We start from the raw sequence: 19,929 nt of genomic DNA on the forward strand, positions 1-19,929 counted from the left end.
CCCCTACTTATACAGCCCAAAATGCCGTTAGCCTTCTTGGCAACAAGAGCACACTGTTGACTCATATCCAGCTTCTCGTCCACTGTGACCCCTAGGTCCTTTTCTGCAGAACTGCTACCTAGCCATTCGGTCCCTAGTCTGTAGCTGTGCATGGGATTCTTCCGTCCTAAGTGCAGGACTCTGCACTTGTCCTTGTTGAACCTCATCAGGTTTCTTTTGGCCCAATCCTCTAATTTGTCTAGGTCCCTCTGTATCCGATCCCTACCCTCTAGTGTATCTACCACGCCTCCTAGTTTAGTGTCATCGGCAAACTTGCTGAGAGTGCAGTCCACTCCATCCTCCAGATCATTAATAAAGATATTAAACAAAACCGGCCCCAGGACCGACCCTTGGGGCACTCCGCTTGAAACCGGCTGCCAACTAGACATGGAGCCATTGATCACTACCCGTTGAGCCCGACGATCTAGCCAGCTTTCTATCCACCTTACAGTCCATTCATCCAGCCCATACTTCTTTAACTTGGCGGCAAGAATACTGTGGGAGACCGTATCAAAAGCTTTGCTAAAGTCAAGGAATAACACATCCACTGCTTTCCCCTCATCCACAGAGCCAGTTATCTCATCATAGAAGGCAATTAGGTTAGTCAGGCACGACTTCCCCTTGGTGAATCCATGCTGACTGTTCCTGATCACTTTCCTCTCCTCTAAGTGTTTCATAATTGATTCCTTGAGGACCTGTTCCATGATTTTTCCAGGGACTGAGGTGAGGCTGACTGGCCTGTAGTTCCCCGGATCCTCCTTCTTCCCTTTTTTAAAGATGGGCACTACATTAGCCTTTTTCCAGTCATCCGGGACCTCCCCCGATCGCCATGAGTTTTAAAAAATAATGGCTAATGGCTCTGCAATCTCATCCGCCAATTCCTTTAGCACCCTCGGATGCAGCGCATCCGGCCCCATGGACTTGTGCACGTCCAGTTTTTCTAAATAGACCCGAACCACTTCTTTCTCCACAGAGGGCTGGTCACCTTCTCCCCATATTGTGCTGCCCAGTGCAGCAGTCTGGGAGCTGACCTTGTTCGTGAAGACAGAGGCAAAAAAAGCATTGAGTACATTAGCTTTTTCCACATCCTCGGTCACTAGGTTGCCTCCCTCATTCAGTAAGGGGCCCACACTTTCCTTGACTTTCTTCTTGTTGCTAACATACCTGAAGAAACCCTTCTTGTTACTCTTAACATCTCTTGCTAGCTGCAACTCCAAGTGTGATTTGGCCTTCCTGATTTCATTCCTGCATGCCCGAGCAATAGTTTTATACTCCTCCCTGGTCATTTGTCCAATCTTCCACTTCTTGTAAGCTTCTTTTTTGCCTTTAAGATCTGCAAGGATTTCACTGTTTAGCCAAGCTGGTCGCCTGCCATATTTACTATTCTTTCTACACATTGGGATGGTTTGTTCCTGTAACCGCAATAAGGATTCTTTAAAATACAGCCAGCTCTCCTGGACCCCTTTGCCCTTCATGTTATTCTCCCAGGGGATCCTGCCCATCTGTTCCCTGAGGGAGTCAAAGTCTGCTTTTCTGAAGTCCAGGGTCCGTATTCTGCTGCTCTCCTTTCTTCCTTGTGTCAGGATCCTGAACTCGACCATCTCATGGTCACTGCCTCCCAGATTCCCATCCACTTTTGCTTCCCCTACTAATTCTTCCCTGTTTGTGAGCAGCAGGTCAAGAAAAGCTCTGCCCCTAGTTGGTTCCTCCAGCACTTGCACCAGGAAATTGTCCCCTACACTTTCCAAAAACTTCCTGGATTGTCTGTGCACCGCTGTATTGCTCTCCCAGCAGATATCAGGGTGATTAAAGTCTCCCATGAGAACCAGGGCCTGCGATCTAGCAACTTCTGCTAGTTGCCAGAAGAAAGCCTCATCCACCTCATCCCCCTGGTCTGGTGGTCTATAGCAGACTCCAACCACGACATCACCCTTGTTGCTCACACTTCTCAACTTTATCCAGAGACTCTCAGGTTTTTCTGCAGTTTCATACCGGAGCTCTGAGCAGTCATACTCCTCTCTTACATACAACGCAACTCCCCCACCTTTTCTGCCCTGCCTGTCCTTCCTGAACAGTTTATATCCATCCATGACAGTACTCCAGTCATGTGAGTTATCCCACCAAGTCTCTGTTATTCCAATCGCATCATAGTTCCCTGACTGTGCCAGGACTTCCAGTTCTCCCCGCTTGTTTCCCAGGCTTCTTGCATTTGTGTATAGGCACTTAAGATAACTCATTGATCGTCCCTCTTTCTCAGCATGAGACAGGAGTCCTCCCCTCTTGCGCTCTCCTGCTCGTGCTTCCTCCCAGGATCCCATTTCCCCACTTACCTCAGGGCTTTGGTCTCCTTCCCCCGGTGAACCTAGTTTAAAGCCCTCCTCACTAGGTTAGCCAGCCTGCTGGCGAAGATGCTCTTCCCTCTCTTCGTTAGGTGGAGCCCGTCTCTGCCTAGCACTCCTCCTTCTTGGAACACCATCCCATGGTCGAAGAATCCAAAGCCTTCTCTCCGACACCACCTGCGTAGCCATTCATTGACTTCCACGATTTGACGGTCTCTACCCAGGCCTTTTCCTTGCACAAGGAGGATGGACGAGAACACCACTTGCACCTCAAACTCCTTTATCCTTCTTCCCAGAGCCACGTAGTCTGCAGTGATCCGCTCAAGGTCATTCTTGGCAGTATCATTGGTGCCCACGTGGAGAAGCAGGAAGGGGTAGCGATCCGAGGGCTTGATGAGTCGCGGCAGTCTCTCCGTCACATATTATGGTATAGATAGATACCATAATACCATAAAAAAGTAAACAATTTCACAAGTAGAATTTTTTTTTAATTCCTTTTTGGGTTCCCTTTAAGATTAAGCAGTTTTTATAAAGTTTCACAGTGATACAAGCAAAATGAAACGTAACCAGGAGAAACTTACAATTAGAAAATGTAATTATTTTCAGATAATCCGCATGCAATGCAAATTTTTCAAGCTTTGGGAATAAAATAGCTTCCCTTGATTCATTAATTCTGCAAGCTCTGAGTTTTGGTATGAACTCTGTCCATGTGTCATGGTGGTTTTTAGTGTTTCTATTGCATATGAATGCTGTTATTTCTTTTTCAGGCTACAGTAATTGCTGTGCTGGGAGTCTTCTGGACTCAAGCTTATTCATATGAAGTAAGTAGACTGCCAATGCTTTGTACTGCCTAGTATTCATTTGCAATGCATTAGGTCCCTGGAGAAATGGGATAACCAGGAAGAAAAGCACTGAGGAATTTAATAAAATGCTTATTGCTGAGCACAAAGGAAAAGGTAATCTTCGCCAAACCAGACAATCCTATAAATTAAGGAGCCAATCCTGCTGTCATTACTCAGGAAGAACTCCCATTGACACTTGCCTGAGGAAGGACTGTTAGATAAGGCCCCAAAGAAGAAAAAGACCTGTGAGGTCACCTCCTTCCATCCCACTAAATCAGTTCAGGATTATTCCCAAGAGTATAGATATTTGCGAGCGCAACACTTCCTAGGCAAGAATAATCCACAGTCCAATAGCTCTTGCCATGAAGAAATTATTGCTGCTTTTTACATCCCAAATAATTGTGTTCACTTTATAAACCGTTGCTCCTGGTTATCTCCCTTCTAAAAAATGTCTCCGCTTTCTTAATATTTCACCATGTCCTATATAGATAGTATCTCCCTCCTTAATCATCCCTTAGTGAAGCAAGACGCAGCAGACCTGATTCTTACTTACAGTAAGGCCCCTTTGGTAGCGTAAAGGGGCCTTGTACTGCCAAAGTGATGCAAAAGGGCCATAGCGTAAATAAAAATCAGACTCATTTTAGTTCTTTGACTTCATTAGCCCTGGAATCATAACAGGTAAAATACTGTCTTTTATGTTGCACTTTTCAGATGAGTGAAAAAGGTGACTATCACATATTTTGTGTTTTGTACTCAGATCTATAGCCTCCCAGGAACAAACGGTGACTATGTCCAGCAAACTGTGACTATTAGCAATGAACTTCATATTGCTGATATCCATGTCCATGCTGGGATGTGCTCCTCTGATACCATTTTTGACTACAAACATGTAAGTGAAACCAAGAATCTGTCTTGGCTCAAAATCATCTCAATGTTTTTTTTTTCTTTTTAAACACAGTAAACTAGCTTGATACCTCTTCTTCCTCCTCATGAATAATCCTTAAACGATGTCTATTTTAGTCATCCATCTCTTTGGTTTCTTCATATGTCTATGCAATGCAACAGAAATACAAAATGAAGAAAAGATAAATTTTGCCCTTAGAACTGTACATAGACATAAACACGGAGATATATATTCTGTTCCTAGTTACAATGGTGTGAATGCAGAGTAACTCCATGGAAGTCCATGAATTCACTCTGCATTTACACTATTGCAGCTCAGAGCAAAATTTGGCCCAGCATACAAAGAGAATTAACAACTGGGTGGCAGTAACTGTTTTCAAATTATAAACCTGCTCTTGTATATCACAGGGATATATTGCTACAAGGCTGTTTTCCCGGAGGGCCTGCTTTATCTTGAAAATGGAGAAAGGATATATCCCAGAGCTGGAAGAAATTGGACGGCTTGCTTACGAGAAACAGGTAATTCTCTGAAGTATTATGTACTATATACAAGCAAGTCACGTTAGAGAGGTGGTGTGATGGAAGTAAAGGGTACTGCCATCTGGAATACTCTCTTTTCTTAGGAGTCTTTCTTATTAGACCGGTGATAACAAAACAGAGACTTTGATACTACAGTGATGCAGGTTTCAGAGTGGTAGCCATGTTAGTCTGTATCAGCAAAAAGAACAAGGAGTACTTGTGGTACCTTACAGACTAACAAATTTATTTGAGCATGCTCGGGGATTGCATAACTAGTTAGCATGCCAGAGTCTCTGAACATCTGGTCATCAGTTTACTTGGGCCAACCCATGAAGTTCCTATACAGGCAAAACGTTCACTGAAATCAATAGGGATTTGGCTTGAGTGGGAATTTCAGAATTCGGCCTCTTATATGACAGGTGAACAGTAACATATTCATAGCAAAATTACTTAATATATTTATAATAACTGTACAGATTAGGAGGGTGAACATGGAAAACAAAGTGAAAGCTGCCAAAGTGTAAAACTATATGGCTGTTCTATATTATTATTAATCATTATTAAGTATTTTATTAATGCAGTTCATTTTTGCTATATGTATATAATTACCGGTACTCTTCAGTGAACTTTGTGACTATTTCCTTCTTTGTAATTAGCAATCTGTTACTTCTGTAGATGACGCTTTGTATGTGGCTAGAGAAAATTTGTTAGAGGTGGGTGGGTTTTCTCACAAGGATGTTACAGAAGATTAAGGAATAAGATGTCTTGCTAACTATATTTTAATATTTTCTCCTTTAAGATGATGAACAAGATGTTTTCCGAAAAAAAACTGTGGGTGCAATATGAACCCAGTGATTCTATATTTGGTGAAATCAAGGAGTGGTTTACCTTTGGTAAACCCATTGAGAAACTCTGCAAGGGTGTGCCTGTCTACAAGGTTCGCAAGGTTGAAGGTGAGTAACAAGAATGAAACCAAATTCTTTAAAAGGCGCCGAGTCTTGAAGCTGTTTTTCCTAGTTCTGTCTCTGGTTCTGATGTGAGCCATAGTTCCTGAGCACCTCACAATCTTTCGCATATTTCCTTGGGATCTAGGTCAGTGTTATTATCCCCCATTTTATCGATGGGTAACCAAAGCAGAGAGAGGCTAAGGGTGGAATGCTCAAAAGAAGTTAGGATAACTCTTTTTGAGCATCCTACCTTAAGTGACTTGCCCAAGGTCACACAGGAAGTCTCTGGCGGAGCAGGAAATTAAACCAGGTCTCCCAAGTCCAAGGTTAATACCCTAATCACTGTACTGTCCTCCCTGTCTTGCTGAATATAAAATGACCGCTTGGGCTCATCTCTGCACTCCACAATTTAGTAACAAGATGGATTTGCTGGAGTGGCGGCCCAGGATCTGTCTTGCAAGGCAGACAAAGGTAGCACTTTCTGGAGCCCCTATTGATGCTCCTCCATTACACCCTGCTGCTGGCATAGAGGATGTGGCCATGGGAAGGGGGGGAGCCAAGATTCCTTTGTTCTCTAATGATCCCCTGCCAATGGCTATAGTAGGTCTAACTTATGCCAGAGCACTGGCTTGACACATGGCTGGCCCAGGACCAGAAGCACAGAAAGGTGGCTTAAAGCTGCATTTGCATCTCCCCCATTTGAGTTGCACCATAAGAGTCTGATCCAACTCCCACACACATCAACTGGAGTCTAAAATGTGTGTTGGGCTGAACCCTAACTGACAATCAAATCCTGTACTTGTATTTTATTTTATTTTATTTTTTTGCTTGATTTTGGAGAATTGTCACTTAAAATATATTTGTGTCCTTGTTTCCTGTTTAGGTGCCATAAGAGCTGGTGGCTGTGCTAAGGCAGGAATCCTGGGCATTTTGGGCATTTCAATCTGCGGAAAGATCAATCTTTAGACATAACCCTGGCAGTGCCATTGCTTGGAATGGGCTTATTATTTTCCAGATGCTCTCATACTTTGTAAGCCACGAGCAATGTTATTAAATTGGGATAGATCTCATTGTTCCAGATAATCAGCCTCTCCCGATCTTTCTGAAAACTATGATCTACTAATAAAAGAATGAAACATTCCAACTGCCTTATGTTTCTTTTGCAAAACAAGCAGCACACAACTAAATGAATCCCCTCTCCTCTTATTTTTGTGCTTTTATGCTTCCCTCCAAAGCAAAATAAAGCTGTCCTTGGTCCATTCATCTGTTCAGCATGCAATGTGTCATACACAATGTGAGCTCAACTTTTCAGGGTTTTTTACAGACAAAACTCCCCAGTGAAGTCAGCACCTAGATACTTCAGTGACTGGCACTCCATAAATGTCATGGCTAGAGATAGATAGATAGATGTCATCCAAACTAGCAGCCACATCTTTAATACTTCAGAACTCCTTTTAGAATGTTTTATTTAAATGTTACTTTTAGAGATTCGTCTGAACCAAAACCCCAGACCTTAACATCATCAAACTTTGAGAAAGTTTAGATCTGGAAGTTTACAGTCAGTCCCTATTTTTATTGTGAGATGAATCAGACATTGAATGTGAACACCATCCCAACTTGGGAAAAGTTTGGATGGGACCCTTTGTTTTGCAGTGCATTTCAGATTCCTCACTGACTTAGATTGCAATTTTCAAAGGGGCCTACATCAATTGGAATTGACTACCTAATTTACTTATAGCCTTTGAAATCTCACCATCATTTATCATCATTATTATTAATAATAATAATAATTGTTTGTGTTGTAGTAGCAATTAGGGCCCTAATCAAGGACCAGGTGCTGGGTGCTGTACAAACACAGAACGAAAAGATATGTGCCCCAAAAAGCTTACTTCCCAGATTATAAAGAATCTTTTCCTCAGCACCAATTCTAAAAGCTGTGCCTATTGCTAAGTGCACTTCACATGTTTTCCCAGAGGGCAGCTTGCAAGGGGAACTGAAGGACACAAGGTAGCATAGCATAGCTACAACCCTGTCTCTTAGATTTCAGTGAGGGAATTAATATTTGCAGTGTTTGGGAGGAATGTATATTATAGAGTCGGAAAATGCAGCCTACTGAGCCTTGAAGGGCTGCCAGTGAGCAGAGCATACTTAGGAGTCCGGGGAATTGGATAATTTCCTAACTTAGTTATTTTCAAATCTGGCTGCTTATCAAACCATCTGTCACTTATTAAAGGAGCATTTTATCTTCTTATGACGAAACTGTTCTGTTAGACAAATTAATCCTATTCACAACAGGCTGCAGGACTTTGGTGATCCATAAAAATGTATCTAGAGGGTTCAAGGCTGGCAATTAAATCCAGGAATATTTGTGTGTGTGTCTCCAAGAGATAGGATTTTCTATTTAATAATATTTTACAGTGAACCCAGTGCTGGTGAAAAGTGCAGGATTGACAGTCTTGGAGTGCAAGGTCCTCTATTGGTCCAGAGAAGAGGTACAGCCTGAGAAAACTTCCCCATCTTGTCCTGCCAAAGTGCCTCAACATTGCTGGAAGGGTGAGAAGGTAGTTCATGCTCCACTCAGTCTTTGGGCTCTCTCTGAGGGTACCATCAAGAGGAGCTATTCAGTTGAAGGGATTTGTAATGTGGACAGCTGTACTTTAGAAACTGGCCTGGGGCCAGTGTTAGGTGAGAAATGGTCTTCCCGCCCTATGACAATTTTCCAAGATTTTGAAAAAGTTTCCTACCCCAAATCAGGGCAAAAAGTCAAACTCTTGAAAATTGTCATGAACTGACAAACCAACAAAAAAAAAAAACCCAGTTCAGGTTAATTGAAACATTTTGCTTAGATAAATTCTAAATGTTTTATTTCCATTTTGAACTTTTTAAACCCTTTCTTGTCTACATTTGCTAAAATTTGTAACTGAAAAGTCATTTCAACTTGAAAAACGGAAACTTTTCATTTCAAAAGTCAAAACTTTTAATTTCAACAATTTTGAAACTTTTTTTGCCAACAAAATTTCAGATTGGGAGATTCATCGAAACTGTCCCTGTTTCACAAACAGTTTTGTTGTTGACAGATAGGCATTTTTTAGTAAAATGTTTCAGTGGAAAATTCCCGACCATCTCTAACTGGGACCTTCCACTTGTTTTACACAGGCCATGAAACAGCCTCCAAATGTTAATTATATGTGGTTATCACTACTGACACAGACTATCTTTGAACTGATAATGTAGATGTGAAAGTCTGCCTACATATTCCCAATTCCTTGAGCCATCCAGTCACCTAAAGACATAGAAACTGGTTGTCTCTATTAATTTAGGCTTTATTACACTGGATCTTCAATCTATAAGTCTCTGGTTCTGTTGTTCAGGGGATGCTGGTTTAAAATCTGTTATGGTGCTAAGACTGAAAAAAGCCTTTGGGGAATTATCCTGCACAGTCCGCTAAGAGATGTGCTGGATGCACAAAAATAAGATAGATAGATAGATAGATAGTCTAGACATTAGTCTAGAATTATTATTTAATAAAAAAGTATTTTAAAATAATTAATTTGCATGTATCTGGTATCTTAATCTGAATTTGACTGTATAACTGGGTTTGTATTTTTACTGCCTGTGCACTCCCTTTAAGACTCCCATGCTGTTACAACTGGAGAACCCACTACTACTGGAACGCTAGTGCTGTGAAAGTGAAAGAGCTTCTGGGCTGCTGCAGTTCTCTGAACAAAATGACATCAAACCTGTGTCTGTGGCTCTCCTAGGATTTAGGTCTATATCAATACACAGGTCCTCTCTCATTATACTTCATGGCCAATATTTTTGCAGCAAGGCAGAGAATGAAAAGCAGAATAAGGCAGCAGTGTGGGGCATGACGCTAGCTTGGTGTTTTAACTTCCAGCCAATATCCTTTTTATTAAACTCTGAGAGGAAAAAAAGAAAGTCAGGCACAATCCCTTTCATGAAAGCACTTTATTTAACAGTTGGAGGCCAGACTTGAAATCAAACAATGGAAAGTATGAAATGGTGTATTTCTAAAAATAGAACTAAAGAGACGGATAAGGTGAACAGCGAATAAAAAACCCAATGCAATGAGGCTCCTGAATGATGACCAACAGCTAAGCTTAGCAACTTGAGATGTTGCCACACAGGTAAATGCCAAACAGGCCCAGGATTCCAGCATCAGCACAGCCTTGAGACTCAAAAAACAGGGCTCCTCCTTTAAGGGAAAAAGAAAAGATGAGAAATGGTTAGAATATAACGAGATACTTCAGAGATCAATTCATTATACTGCTTAGTGAGAAACTGGCTTCCGAGAGCAGCTGAACAATGCCCTAGAAATACAAGTTTCTCTAGCCCATTATCAATCTCATCCAGTCCCCATTCAATGCAATAATCCACATTCCCCTTTTTCATGCATTATCATGTTCTAAACACTCAGGCAAAAGTGCTCACCCTGATCCTGTTGTGCGTAGTACGTAGGGACTCCTTTACAGAGATTGCCAATGGACCTTCCGAACTGGGCAACATTCCTGAAGCGGGTCTTGGTGATCGAGAATCTCAAGAAAGGTGGTGGTGGCGTACCCTTGGCTGGCTATATCATAACAGAATGTGAAGAATACAATCAATAGGCATCCTTAAGATATGTGTGAGTGTTCATTTGTGTCACCTGGATGTCTGACCTTGACCCAGGAAAGCATCTTTACTACAGAGGGTTGAAAATGTTCGATCAAAACTGCTTTTTGGACTCAACAAAAATTTTCATGAAAAGCATCTGCTTTCTGCCCAAAAAAATGGCATTTTGCTTAAAAACTGAACACCTGAAAACTGGAAAGCTTTTGGCTGAAAGCCAAAAACATTTTACCCCAAAACCAAAAGGTTTTTGGACAAAATTTTTCAGTTTTGGTTTTTCCAAAAAAGTTGAAATTCTCCACACAAAAGAAACCAATTTTCCATCCAGCTCTAACCTTTGTGCAGGTCAGCACTTATGGATGTCATTAATTTTAAGCACATGTTTAAGTCTCCTTGGAGTCAATTTACCAATACTTTGGTGACTTCTGAATGAAATTTTGCATGATTTTGCTCACGACTGTTCTCATTTTTGTTCTGTGGGCAACTGAGTAAGTGAAGATTTGTCTGTATCAAAACAAATTTTGCCACAGGGTGACTGACTCCTTTAAGGGGAAATAGAGACAGCCTCATCTGTACCGTAATTAACTGCCTCCCAGCCTGAGTGGGCAGGACTAATGGGGTCAGGTGTTCATATGGCCAACACCTGGACCTCATAATAAAAAGGCTTAAGGGAACCAAGTCAGGAGCTGGGTGTGGAGGAAAGCAGTCACGGTGGGATGTAGCTGGAGAGCTGAGCCGCAGGAGTGGCACTAACTCCTGGAACAAGGAACCCCACTCCAGGGTGCCAGTCCTGGGAGTGATGCCTCACATCAGGAACAGGGAGCTGGAAAGGAGCCCAAGAGGGACAAGAGGCCCAGGCCTGGAGAGGGGCAGAAGAAGCTTTGGTCGTGTTTAATTTTGCTTGTAGTTTTGAGTTCTACAGAGAGGCTCAGGGAGAAGCCCTGGGACTTGGTATTCTGCGAACAAAGAGTGTGATTCCGTTAAGTCCTGTTTGATTTGGAAGGACTTCACTGGTGGCCCAGTGAAGAGCTGGGCAAAGGGGTTTTGAAGAGGCCAGCTGAGCAAAGCTAGTGTGGGGGCCTGACCAACTACAGCTGGGCTTCTGTTACCTCAAAAGGGGACTGAACTTTAAGTGTGACCTGCCCAGAGGGCTGAGTCACCCAGAAGAAGACTGCAGAACCAGATTAGCTGATAAAGGGTACGCAAGAGTGGAAAGATTCCCTGCAATGCCACATCCTGACCTGAGGGGGCGCTCTAGTGATGAGAGTGCCCCATGACACACAAAGACCTTGAAACAAAATATATTTGGCAAGGAAACATTGATTTTGGGTCCCAGCAGAAGTAAATTCTTAAGAGATCCACACCTGGTGTAAATTAGCATAGCTCTCTTAAAGTCGGTGAAGCTGTGCTGATATTCACTAGCTGAGCAGCTAGTCTTAGGTCAGCCAATTAGGGAATAGTACCAAAACCATGTGACTGTAGCCAGTCATACAGCTAGTTTATCGAATACTTAAAGGGATACTCTCAGTGGGTAGTTGTGTAACAATCAATAGGCTGCAAATTTGTTCATGCAGGGTGAAATTTACCCTTGTGTAGAGAGACAACACAAGGCTTAGACGCCATTTATGACCCATATAACTTAAACAGAATCCAAGTGGTGTTTAGGCCTCAGACTGGTCCTATGCATAGGTGTGAATTTCACCAAGGCATTCATCAAATAATTTTTGAATAGTGAATAAATTCATGAAAATTCCAGTGCATTTGTGGATATTTCATGAATAAGGGGGGAAAGGTCCCATTCACCAAATAAACTGCTCATTGTAAGTTGTTGGCCCAGTTGAGAATCTGGCCCATGAAAAAGAAATAGATTGAAAATGTATTAAGATGAATACATGCCCAGGTTAACAGCATTCTATGTCTGTCTTAGATAAGAATGTGCTATGTAATTGAAGAACAGCCTAACATGGTGTACATAGCAGTATTTGAATAACATTTCAGAACTTACGCAAACAGCTAATGATACAAAACTAAACTGAAGAGGATAATGCAGCTTCTTAATATTGTTGTATTAATACAATGGGTGTGAACCTATAGGTTCTGATCTCAATTATGTCTGTTTTGTACTGATGTAACTCCACTTTGGCGTACTCTGCTTTTCACGAATGGAAGTGAGAGAAGACTCAGGCCCAATATATGGAATACAATACGACATAGACCCAGATCGCCATGCTTTTCTGTCCCATTGAGCATTTTAGAGAGTGTGGACGTGATTCTCTACTCTTTTATACCAGTTTTAAACTGATGCGACTGCACTGAATTTAAGAGCTATGACTCTTCCACTGATCCCAGTGGCAAAACTCCCATTGACTTCAGTAGGAGCTGGATTGTGCTCTGTTTCTAAAAGGGTTTGTTTTGACTAACATTTCCTCATATGTATTGACCTCTCACCTTCTGGTCCTTGAACTTGCTGAGTTTCTCCAGACTTGGGAATGCATCTTTATTCATCTTTGCAACAATGCAAGCCCTCTTGTTGAACAGCCTGGTGGCAAAAAGTTCCTTTAAAACAAAAAAGAAACTGCTGACATGTATATTACATAACATTGATGTGAATGATTACTTATCTGATTCTGTGTAGCACCTTTTAACTAAAACATTGCTCCAGTGACGAAAGTGCTGTATCTTTTTTGCCTTAATCTCATCTATCGTACTCTGTGCTCCTTTATGCCTATGTATGAACCAAATTTCATGGAGCCAAAAGATTCCAAAGTTCTTTCCAAATTGATATGCCAACTATATAGAAATTATTTCACCTGACATTAAAATGTAGCCATCACTGGAATAAAATAAAACAGGTCTTTTACTGCTAATAGCAACACTACAATAGCAGTTTAGGACAGGAAACAAATAAGAATACTACATCTAACCGAATTAAGAAAAAGGGAATTCTCCCACTTGGAATTTTAATATAAAAAAACAAATGCCATGGGATCTTTAATAACTCCAAGCAGTCAGAACCTCAGTTTTATAGCTGATCTGAAAGTTGCATGGAATTCATTGTGATGGAATATATTTTTGCAGATTTTTTATTTATTGTTAACGACTTGTCTACTTTAGAAGGTTGTACCAGTACAGTTAACGTGATAAAATCCTTGTGTGGACATAGTTATATTGATATAAAGGTGCTTTATACCAACACAGTATTTGTGTACAGGAAGAGGAATAAGCCATCCCAGTATATGTCACCTTTATACAGGTCTTGCTGTTCCCACACAGGGGTGGCAGTGATATAACTATTTTGGTTGAAAAAAATCACACCCCTACAGAAATAGTTATACTGGTACAAAAAGTCCAACCGCCATGACTTGCATTTGTGCAACGTGCTGTCAGCCACAGACTGAAAACAATTTTGGATTAGACTGTGCAATTTACACAAAGTCTGTACATGTCCATGCAAGGGCTGATCAACCTCTGGCCCAGAGGATATAAAGTGCAGATGTGTAAAATACAGGGTGGAACGCTGAGTCAGGGCAAACTGCATCCTTACATTTCAGGAGCCTGATCCAGAGCCCACTGATGTCCATGAGAATGTTTACATCGACTTCAGTGGACTTTGGGTAACACCCCAGAGCAATAACTGATTAATAGCTGGAGTCAGGAATACATTTCTCCTTGGCATGTAGTAATTGACAAGTGGCTCCTATAGGTGGAGGAGGAGTAGGGGGTAAACCTTTGTCCATTCCAATATGTCAACTGTGGTATATCGAGAGCAGCACGATACAGTGGATATGACACTGCACCGGGAGTTAGGAATCTGAGGTCCCACTGAAGTAGATGGGGGTTTTGCCAAACGCTTCAATGGAGCCAGGATTTCACCCCTGAGTTCCATCCCAGCTCTGCCACTGATTTTGCTTTGTGACCTTGAGCAAGTCACTTCCCCGCTCTCTGCCTCAGTTTCCCCATCAGTAAAACAGGGATAATGACATTTCCCTTCCATTTGCAGATCACTTTGGATGACAAGTGATGTAAGCACTCCAGTCATTATGAACACCCATGTTCTTACTGTATCCTGACCTTGCTGTAATCCCAGACTGCAGCCCAACCCTTCCAATCATTGTAGCTGTTGATATTGGCAATGTGGTCTTGGTTGTTGATGTTCACGTTCTGGTGGCTGTTTCCACCATCGTTTCCTTGGTTGTTTTCATTGACGGACTAAATGAAACAGAACGGCATGAATAAGAATGATACAGTTTCACTGTAGTCTCACCCAGGGCAAAACCCTCCGGATTTCAATGGGAATTTGGCCTGGGTAAGGACTTTGGAACCTCATTAATAGAGTAAATATTGGGTCAAATGCTCCTGTGTCACAAATTGAAATGAATGGGCCTTGCCAGTGTAACTGGGTGAAGAATTTGGCCAGCTGTGCATAAGATTCTTTGCTCAACCTGTAGGTATCACCCATTAATATGAATGGGAATTATATTCATTCACGAAGGGTCAAATCTTCAGCCATGCCTGAATTGCTGGACAGGGGCGTGGGAAAGAAGCCTCTTCCCAAGCCACGAAGTAGCTGTGAGACCCAATGGATCAACCAGTTTCCCCATGCTCCACCATGCAGGAACAATCACTATAAAATCCTCAGTCTTTGTGCCTTCCCTCTGCTCCATCCCCTGCATTCTGCTGGGCAGGGGGTCCCTGCGGAGGAGGCAGGGGCTGTTCCAGGCTGGTGCCTGGTGCCTGCCTCATCTCTTTGGTGCGACAGAAGCATCATGATGATGCTGTCAAGGGGCCTTTCATGGCCCTGGAAAAGAGAGCAATATTTACCTCCCCCTGCCAAATCATAGGTCAGTATGCGCCTCAGACACGTCATATTGTAATTTTAGGGGGACGAAAGCCAGACCATAAATGAATACAAAGTACTTCAGATAACAGCGGGAAACCTGCAGAGTCTCTAGGGAGCTGCCTATCAATTTGAATACTGCAGTGCTGATTAAATCCCGTTGTACAAACTGAGTACTTTAAGCCAGATTCTAATCTCACTTATACCAGTGTGAATCCAAAGTGACTCTGCTCCAATGTGTTTACTCCAGACTTACACCAGCATAACCGTGATCAAAATTTGTCCATTTTACTCTCCGGCGTGTCTTATCTAGATCAGAAGTATATTGTGGACTTTGCCCATTTCATGTTTTTTATTGTTTAAATATTGATTTTACTACTTGTTTCGATAAGCCATGCACACAGAAAAGTACTTGCATCCACTTACATCGTCCGCCAGGGCCTGAGTCAGGCAGAGTCCCAGGAGAGCACCAATGATTATCTGAAACAGAGACAAGTCATGCAAAGTAAAGCCATGGAATTTCTGCACATTATGCAGCATCTCATAGACCATCACAAAGCAAGGAGTTCTTTCAAAATGACTCTAAGCTTGCTCTAATGTTGGAAGTGTTCGAGAGTAATATACATTCACAAGGCTAAATAACCAGCTTTTAGAAATAATTAAGGGTGAAATTTGTCCCTGTGCAGAGGGACAGCAAAAGGCCTATGTATTGCTGATATCTTATTTATGCATTATTGTGAGGGCTTAAGTGGTGCATGGAGCTTGTGATGAGTCTATGTCACCAGTAAGGCTATATTTTCAGAAGTAGTCTCTAATTTGGTTGCTTCCCTTTTTTAACATCTGGTCCGACGCTCAAATTGGACATTCAAAAATATTATTTATTATTTGTATTACAGTAGCGCATTAGAACCTCAATGTGCTAAGTGCTGTACAGACTTATAGTGAGAGACAGTCCCTGTCCCAAAGAGGTTTAAGTCTTAGTAAGGGAGGCATCAAAAATTAGACACCTGTTTTGAAACACTGAACCTTAGCAATTCTATATTCATAAGGCCAGGTCCTTAGCTAGTGTATATCTGCAAAATTACACTGAATCCAAAGCATGAGATTCTGGCCCCGCTGAAGTCAGTGCGAATTTTGCATCAATGTCAGTGAGGCTAGGATTTCACCTAAAGACTGGCTGTGCAAACTGATCAGAAGTCAAGCAGACCCAGCTGTCTGGGAATTCCCCTTGCATAAGGGGAATCCATGGGTGGTGTACAGCTGTGGTAGTAGTTCTGTGCACCCCTGTGTATTCCCTGGCATAGGGATGATGGTGAGGAAGAGTGATGTGGCCAGAACTCCCTCCACTTTAGAGTTCCCTAGGTGTCACAATGGCCCATTAAAGCCATAGACAACTAGTATACATTAGAGCAGCCTTGCGGCTGCTCTAAACTGAAGTAAGGAGTTGGGGACTAAACTGGCCCTAGCCAGCACTGCAAGCTGCAAAGGTAGCATAAAGCAACTTTTACTTCCCACCTCTCACCCTGAAATGATCAGAGGATCAGGCCCTATTTCCATGTTTTTCTCTTTTCTGTTCCTCTTTCTTTTTAACATAAACTCAAATATAAACATAATAATTATAATAGAATTAACAATTATTGCAACCCAAGCATAAAACGTATATTTTACTTGCTGTATATGTATATATGCATGTTCAATACAATATAATATAAAGCAGAAGTATAATGTTACAATATTCATAACACTGAAATAGTGTTGCAATACAGAATATACTATATTTGAATAACTGATACATTCACTTCATTCTCAGTGTATATCCCATTAGTGTTTTTTAATTATTACAGTGTGGTTATTCAATGCGGGCATGCAGGGACGCATAAGGGACAAATCTACCTATCACTGAAACAGAGGGAAAAACACCTGTTGACTCTTGTAGAACCAGGGCGTGGCCCAAGCAGTATAAATTCATAACAGCATCCATGTCCATCTAAAAGCTGACTCTGACTCTGACACTGGTTCCACTGCCTTCAGTACAGTTACTCCAGACTCTAAACTCTTGTTGAGGAATTGTTTTGGGAAAGGAAGTTTTATGGCCTGTGTTATGCAAGAGCTCAGACTAGATCAGGGGTCTCAAACATGTGGCCCGTGGGCTGCATGAGGCCCACAGGGCTATTTCCTGCAGCCTGCCAAGCGGCCCGCACTCTCCCCCCCGCCCCGGCCTACCTTCAGGCCAGGGGTGGGCAAACTACACCCACGAAATTGCCCCCCTCGAGCCCCACGTCGCTCACTGAAGCAGCTGGCATCACGTCCCTGCGGCCGGGGGGAGAGGAGGGAGCAGAGGGCTCCGTGTGTTGCCCTGGTTTCCAGGCACCCCCCTTCCCCGCAGCTCCCATTGGCTGGGAACGGGGAATCGCGGCCAATGGGAGCTTTGGGGGAGGTACCTTCTGCGTCCCCCCTCCCCCAGGGGCCGCAGGGACATGGTTCCAGCTACTTCCCAGAGCAGAGCGGTGCAGCGCTGGGGCAGGCAGGGAAGCAGGCAGCCTGCCCTGGCTCCGGTGTGCACCACTGCCACCCCGGAGCTGCTTTACGTAAGCGGCTCTGGGCCAGAGCCTGAAGCCCTCCTGCACCCCGCCCTCCAACCCCCTGCCCGGGCCCCCCGCTGCCCCCCCCCCCCGCTGCTGCACCCCACCCCCCTGCCCTGAGCCCCCTGCTGCATCCCAGACCCCTTCTGTACCCCAACCCCCTGCCCTGAGCCCCCTGCTTGAACCCCAATCCTCTGCCACACCCTGTACTCCCTCCTGCACCCTGCACCCCAACTCCCTGCCCTGAGCCTCCTGCTGCACCCCGACCCCTGCCACACCCCTCACTCCTCCTGCACCCCACACCGCAACTCCCTGCCCTGAGCCCTCTGCCGCACCCTGTACACCTCCTCCACTCCCTGCCCTGAGCTCCCTGCAACACCCTGCACCTCAACTCACTGCCCTGAGCCCCCGCCACACCCCTCCTGCACCCTCTGGGGGCAGGGAGGGGGCAGAGTTGGGGTGGGGACTTCGGGGAAGGGGTTGGAAGGGGGCAGGGAAGGGTGGGAAGAGGTGGGGCAGGGGCGGGGCCTCATGGAAGGGGTGGAGTGGGGGCAGGGCTGGGAGCAGCGAGGAGGGGGGGTGTCAGTGATGCGGCCCTCAGGCCAATGAACTAGTCCTCATGTGGCCCTCCTGGTCATTTGAGTTTGAGACCCCTGGACTAGATGATCACCGTGGTCCCTTCTGACTTCGGAATCTATGATCAATGCAGCCATCAGGACATCAGTGACAAGCTGTGTGTAAAGGAGATCAGTCAGGCACACTGATTCTTAGGGGATGAGGATTGGATGGCTCAGGTGATTGTTAATGGAACACAGAACCCTCCACTTCAAAGGGTCTGATCCTTCGCAGCTTCACTCAGGTCAGTAATGATCACTCATGAGAATAATCGCATTGACTTCATGAACGAGAATTAATCATGACACTAAATCTTGCAGGACCTGCCATTACCAGTTCAAATCCAGTCTTGCTTCGGGGTTCTATGTGAAATCCGCTGACAGTCCAGTTCCTAGAGAACAGGCATCTATATTGCATAAATAATCACCACAGCTGCTACCGCAGGAACCTTTGTTGGAAGTGTCAACATAGCACCTAAGTACTGAGTGCTCCAGGGGGCTGAGTGATTTGTCTCTGATGGCTCCAGAGACACTAACTACCCATCTCAGATGATCATTCCCAGTTACATTTGAGGCCCTTTGGGAGGACAATGGAGGGGAAGCTTGCATTGCTTCTGCACCTGCTCTAGAGATAACCAGATGACTTCAGTCTCTGCTAGCGCTCTCAGGGCTGCACCTTTTAAATTTACTGCAAATAGACTTTAATAAAACAGACTTGCAAATCCTCCTGTCTGATTTGAGCTAGATGCCCAGCATTGTAATGCTGTAAAAAAGCAGAGCAATTCCTTTACAGTAATAATTTAATAGCCATCATACTGAAGGTAGAATGCACCCATGAGTAACCTAATACCCATCACACTAAAGGTAGAACATATACTTACTAGGTTCTTCATTTTGTCCTCAGGGTGATACTCAAAGAAACAGCTAGAAAATGCCTCAAGTTCACTGCATATACAACTATATATATATACTTCTCTTATCAGCAGCTAGGAGGTGCATGGAGATAGGAAATCTTCAGCACCCTAGAGTGATTAAAGTTCTTTCTCTATCTCAGTGAGCATTCCCGATGAACAATCTAATCTTTTGTCTTACATGGACTAATTAACGAACAGTTTTAAAGTCAGCCTCCTCCATCTCTAGCTCAAGAAAAAAAAAATTAAAAAAAAATGATTCAGCTTAATGTATTGAGTATTATTTGCCCATGGTGCAGTGCTCTGAGATAGCTACCTAGGGTCTGTTTAAAACAGAAAAAAGACTGGGAATGTGACGGTGCCAAAACTACTCTCATTTTGGCTGAAATTCACATACTTGCAGGGAGCTCACAGTCATTAGGTCTTATGAAGTCTTGCCCTTTGCAGCACCCTTGATTTCCCACGGGGCCAAATCTTGAAGTCTCTTACGTAGGCAAATTTCTGATAGAAATTAGTGGCCTAAGTAAGGATGAGGCCTACTGACTCCAATGGGAGCAGAGGGTATGTAGCACCTTGCAGGAGTCAGTCAGTACTTTGCAAGTTCAGGCCTATGTAGCGCTTTTCATCTTCAAAATGCTTCCTAAATGGTGTTGATGATGATCATAATTTATTACTGCAGTGCCTAAGGACCAATCCAGGCCCATTGTACACCTGGTCCCTGCCCCAAAGAGTTTATAATCTAAACAGACAAACATGGCCACAGTGTG

General features: G+C 43.4%; 2 protein-coding genes across 2 annotated transcripts in view; one reads left to right on the forward strand and one right to left on the reverse strand.

The window, feature by feature from the left end:
- Window positions 1–6,667, forward strand: part of GKN2 (gastrokine 2) — an 8,334-nt gene extending 1,667 nt beyond the window's left edge. The window contains exons 2-6 of the mRNA XM_024197215.2: window positions 3,146–3,199; window positions 3,978–4,109; window positions 4,532–4,642; window positions 5,442–5,595; window positions 6,473–6,667. Coding sequence (XP_024052983.2) covers window positions 3,146–3,199; window positions 3,978–4,109; window positions 4,532–4,642; window positions 5,442–5,595; window positions 6,473–6,555 — 534 coding nt within the window. The 3' untranslated portion in view covers window positions 6,556–6,667. The remainder of the gene's footprint in view (window positions 1–3,145; window positions 3,200–3,977; window positions 4,110–4,531; window positions 4,643–5,441; window positions 5,596–6,472) is intronic.
- A 3,043-nt stretch (window positions 6,668–9,710) lies between these two features.
- LOC112104709 (gastrokine-1-like) lies at window positions 9,711–19,144 on the reverse strand. The gene is made up of 6 exons (XM_024197204.2): window positions 19,133–19,144; window positions 15,482–15,535; window positions 14,290–14,427; window positions 12,667–12,774; window positions 10,042–10,180; window positions 9,711–9,805 (listed from the first exon to the last, which is right to left on the reverse strand). The coding sequence occupies exons 1-6, from the start codon at window positions 19,142–19,144 to the stop codon at window positions 9,711–9,713; spliced, it is 546 nt and encodes a 181-aa protein (XP_024052972.2).
- Between the last annotated feature and the right edge of the window lie 785 nt (window positions 19,145–19,929).

This window comes from Terrapene carolina, unplaced genomic scaffold, assembly GCF_002925995.2.
Source record: "Terrapene carolina triunguis isolate 2854851 unplaced genomic scaffold, T_m_triunguis-2.0 Scaffold53, whole genome shotgun sequence".
NCBI lineage: Eukaryota > Metazoa > Chordata > Testudines > Emydidae > Terrapene > Terrapene triunguis.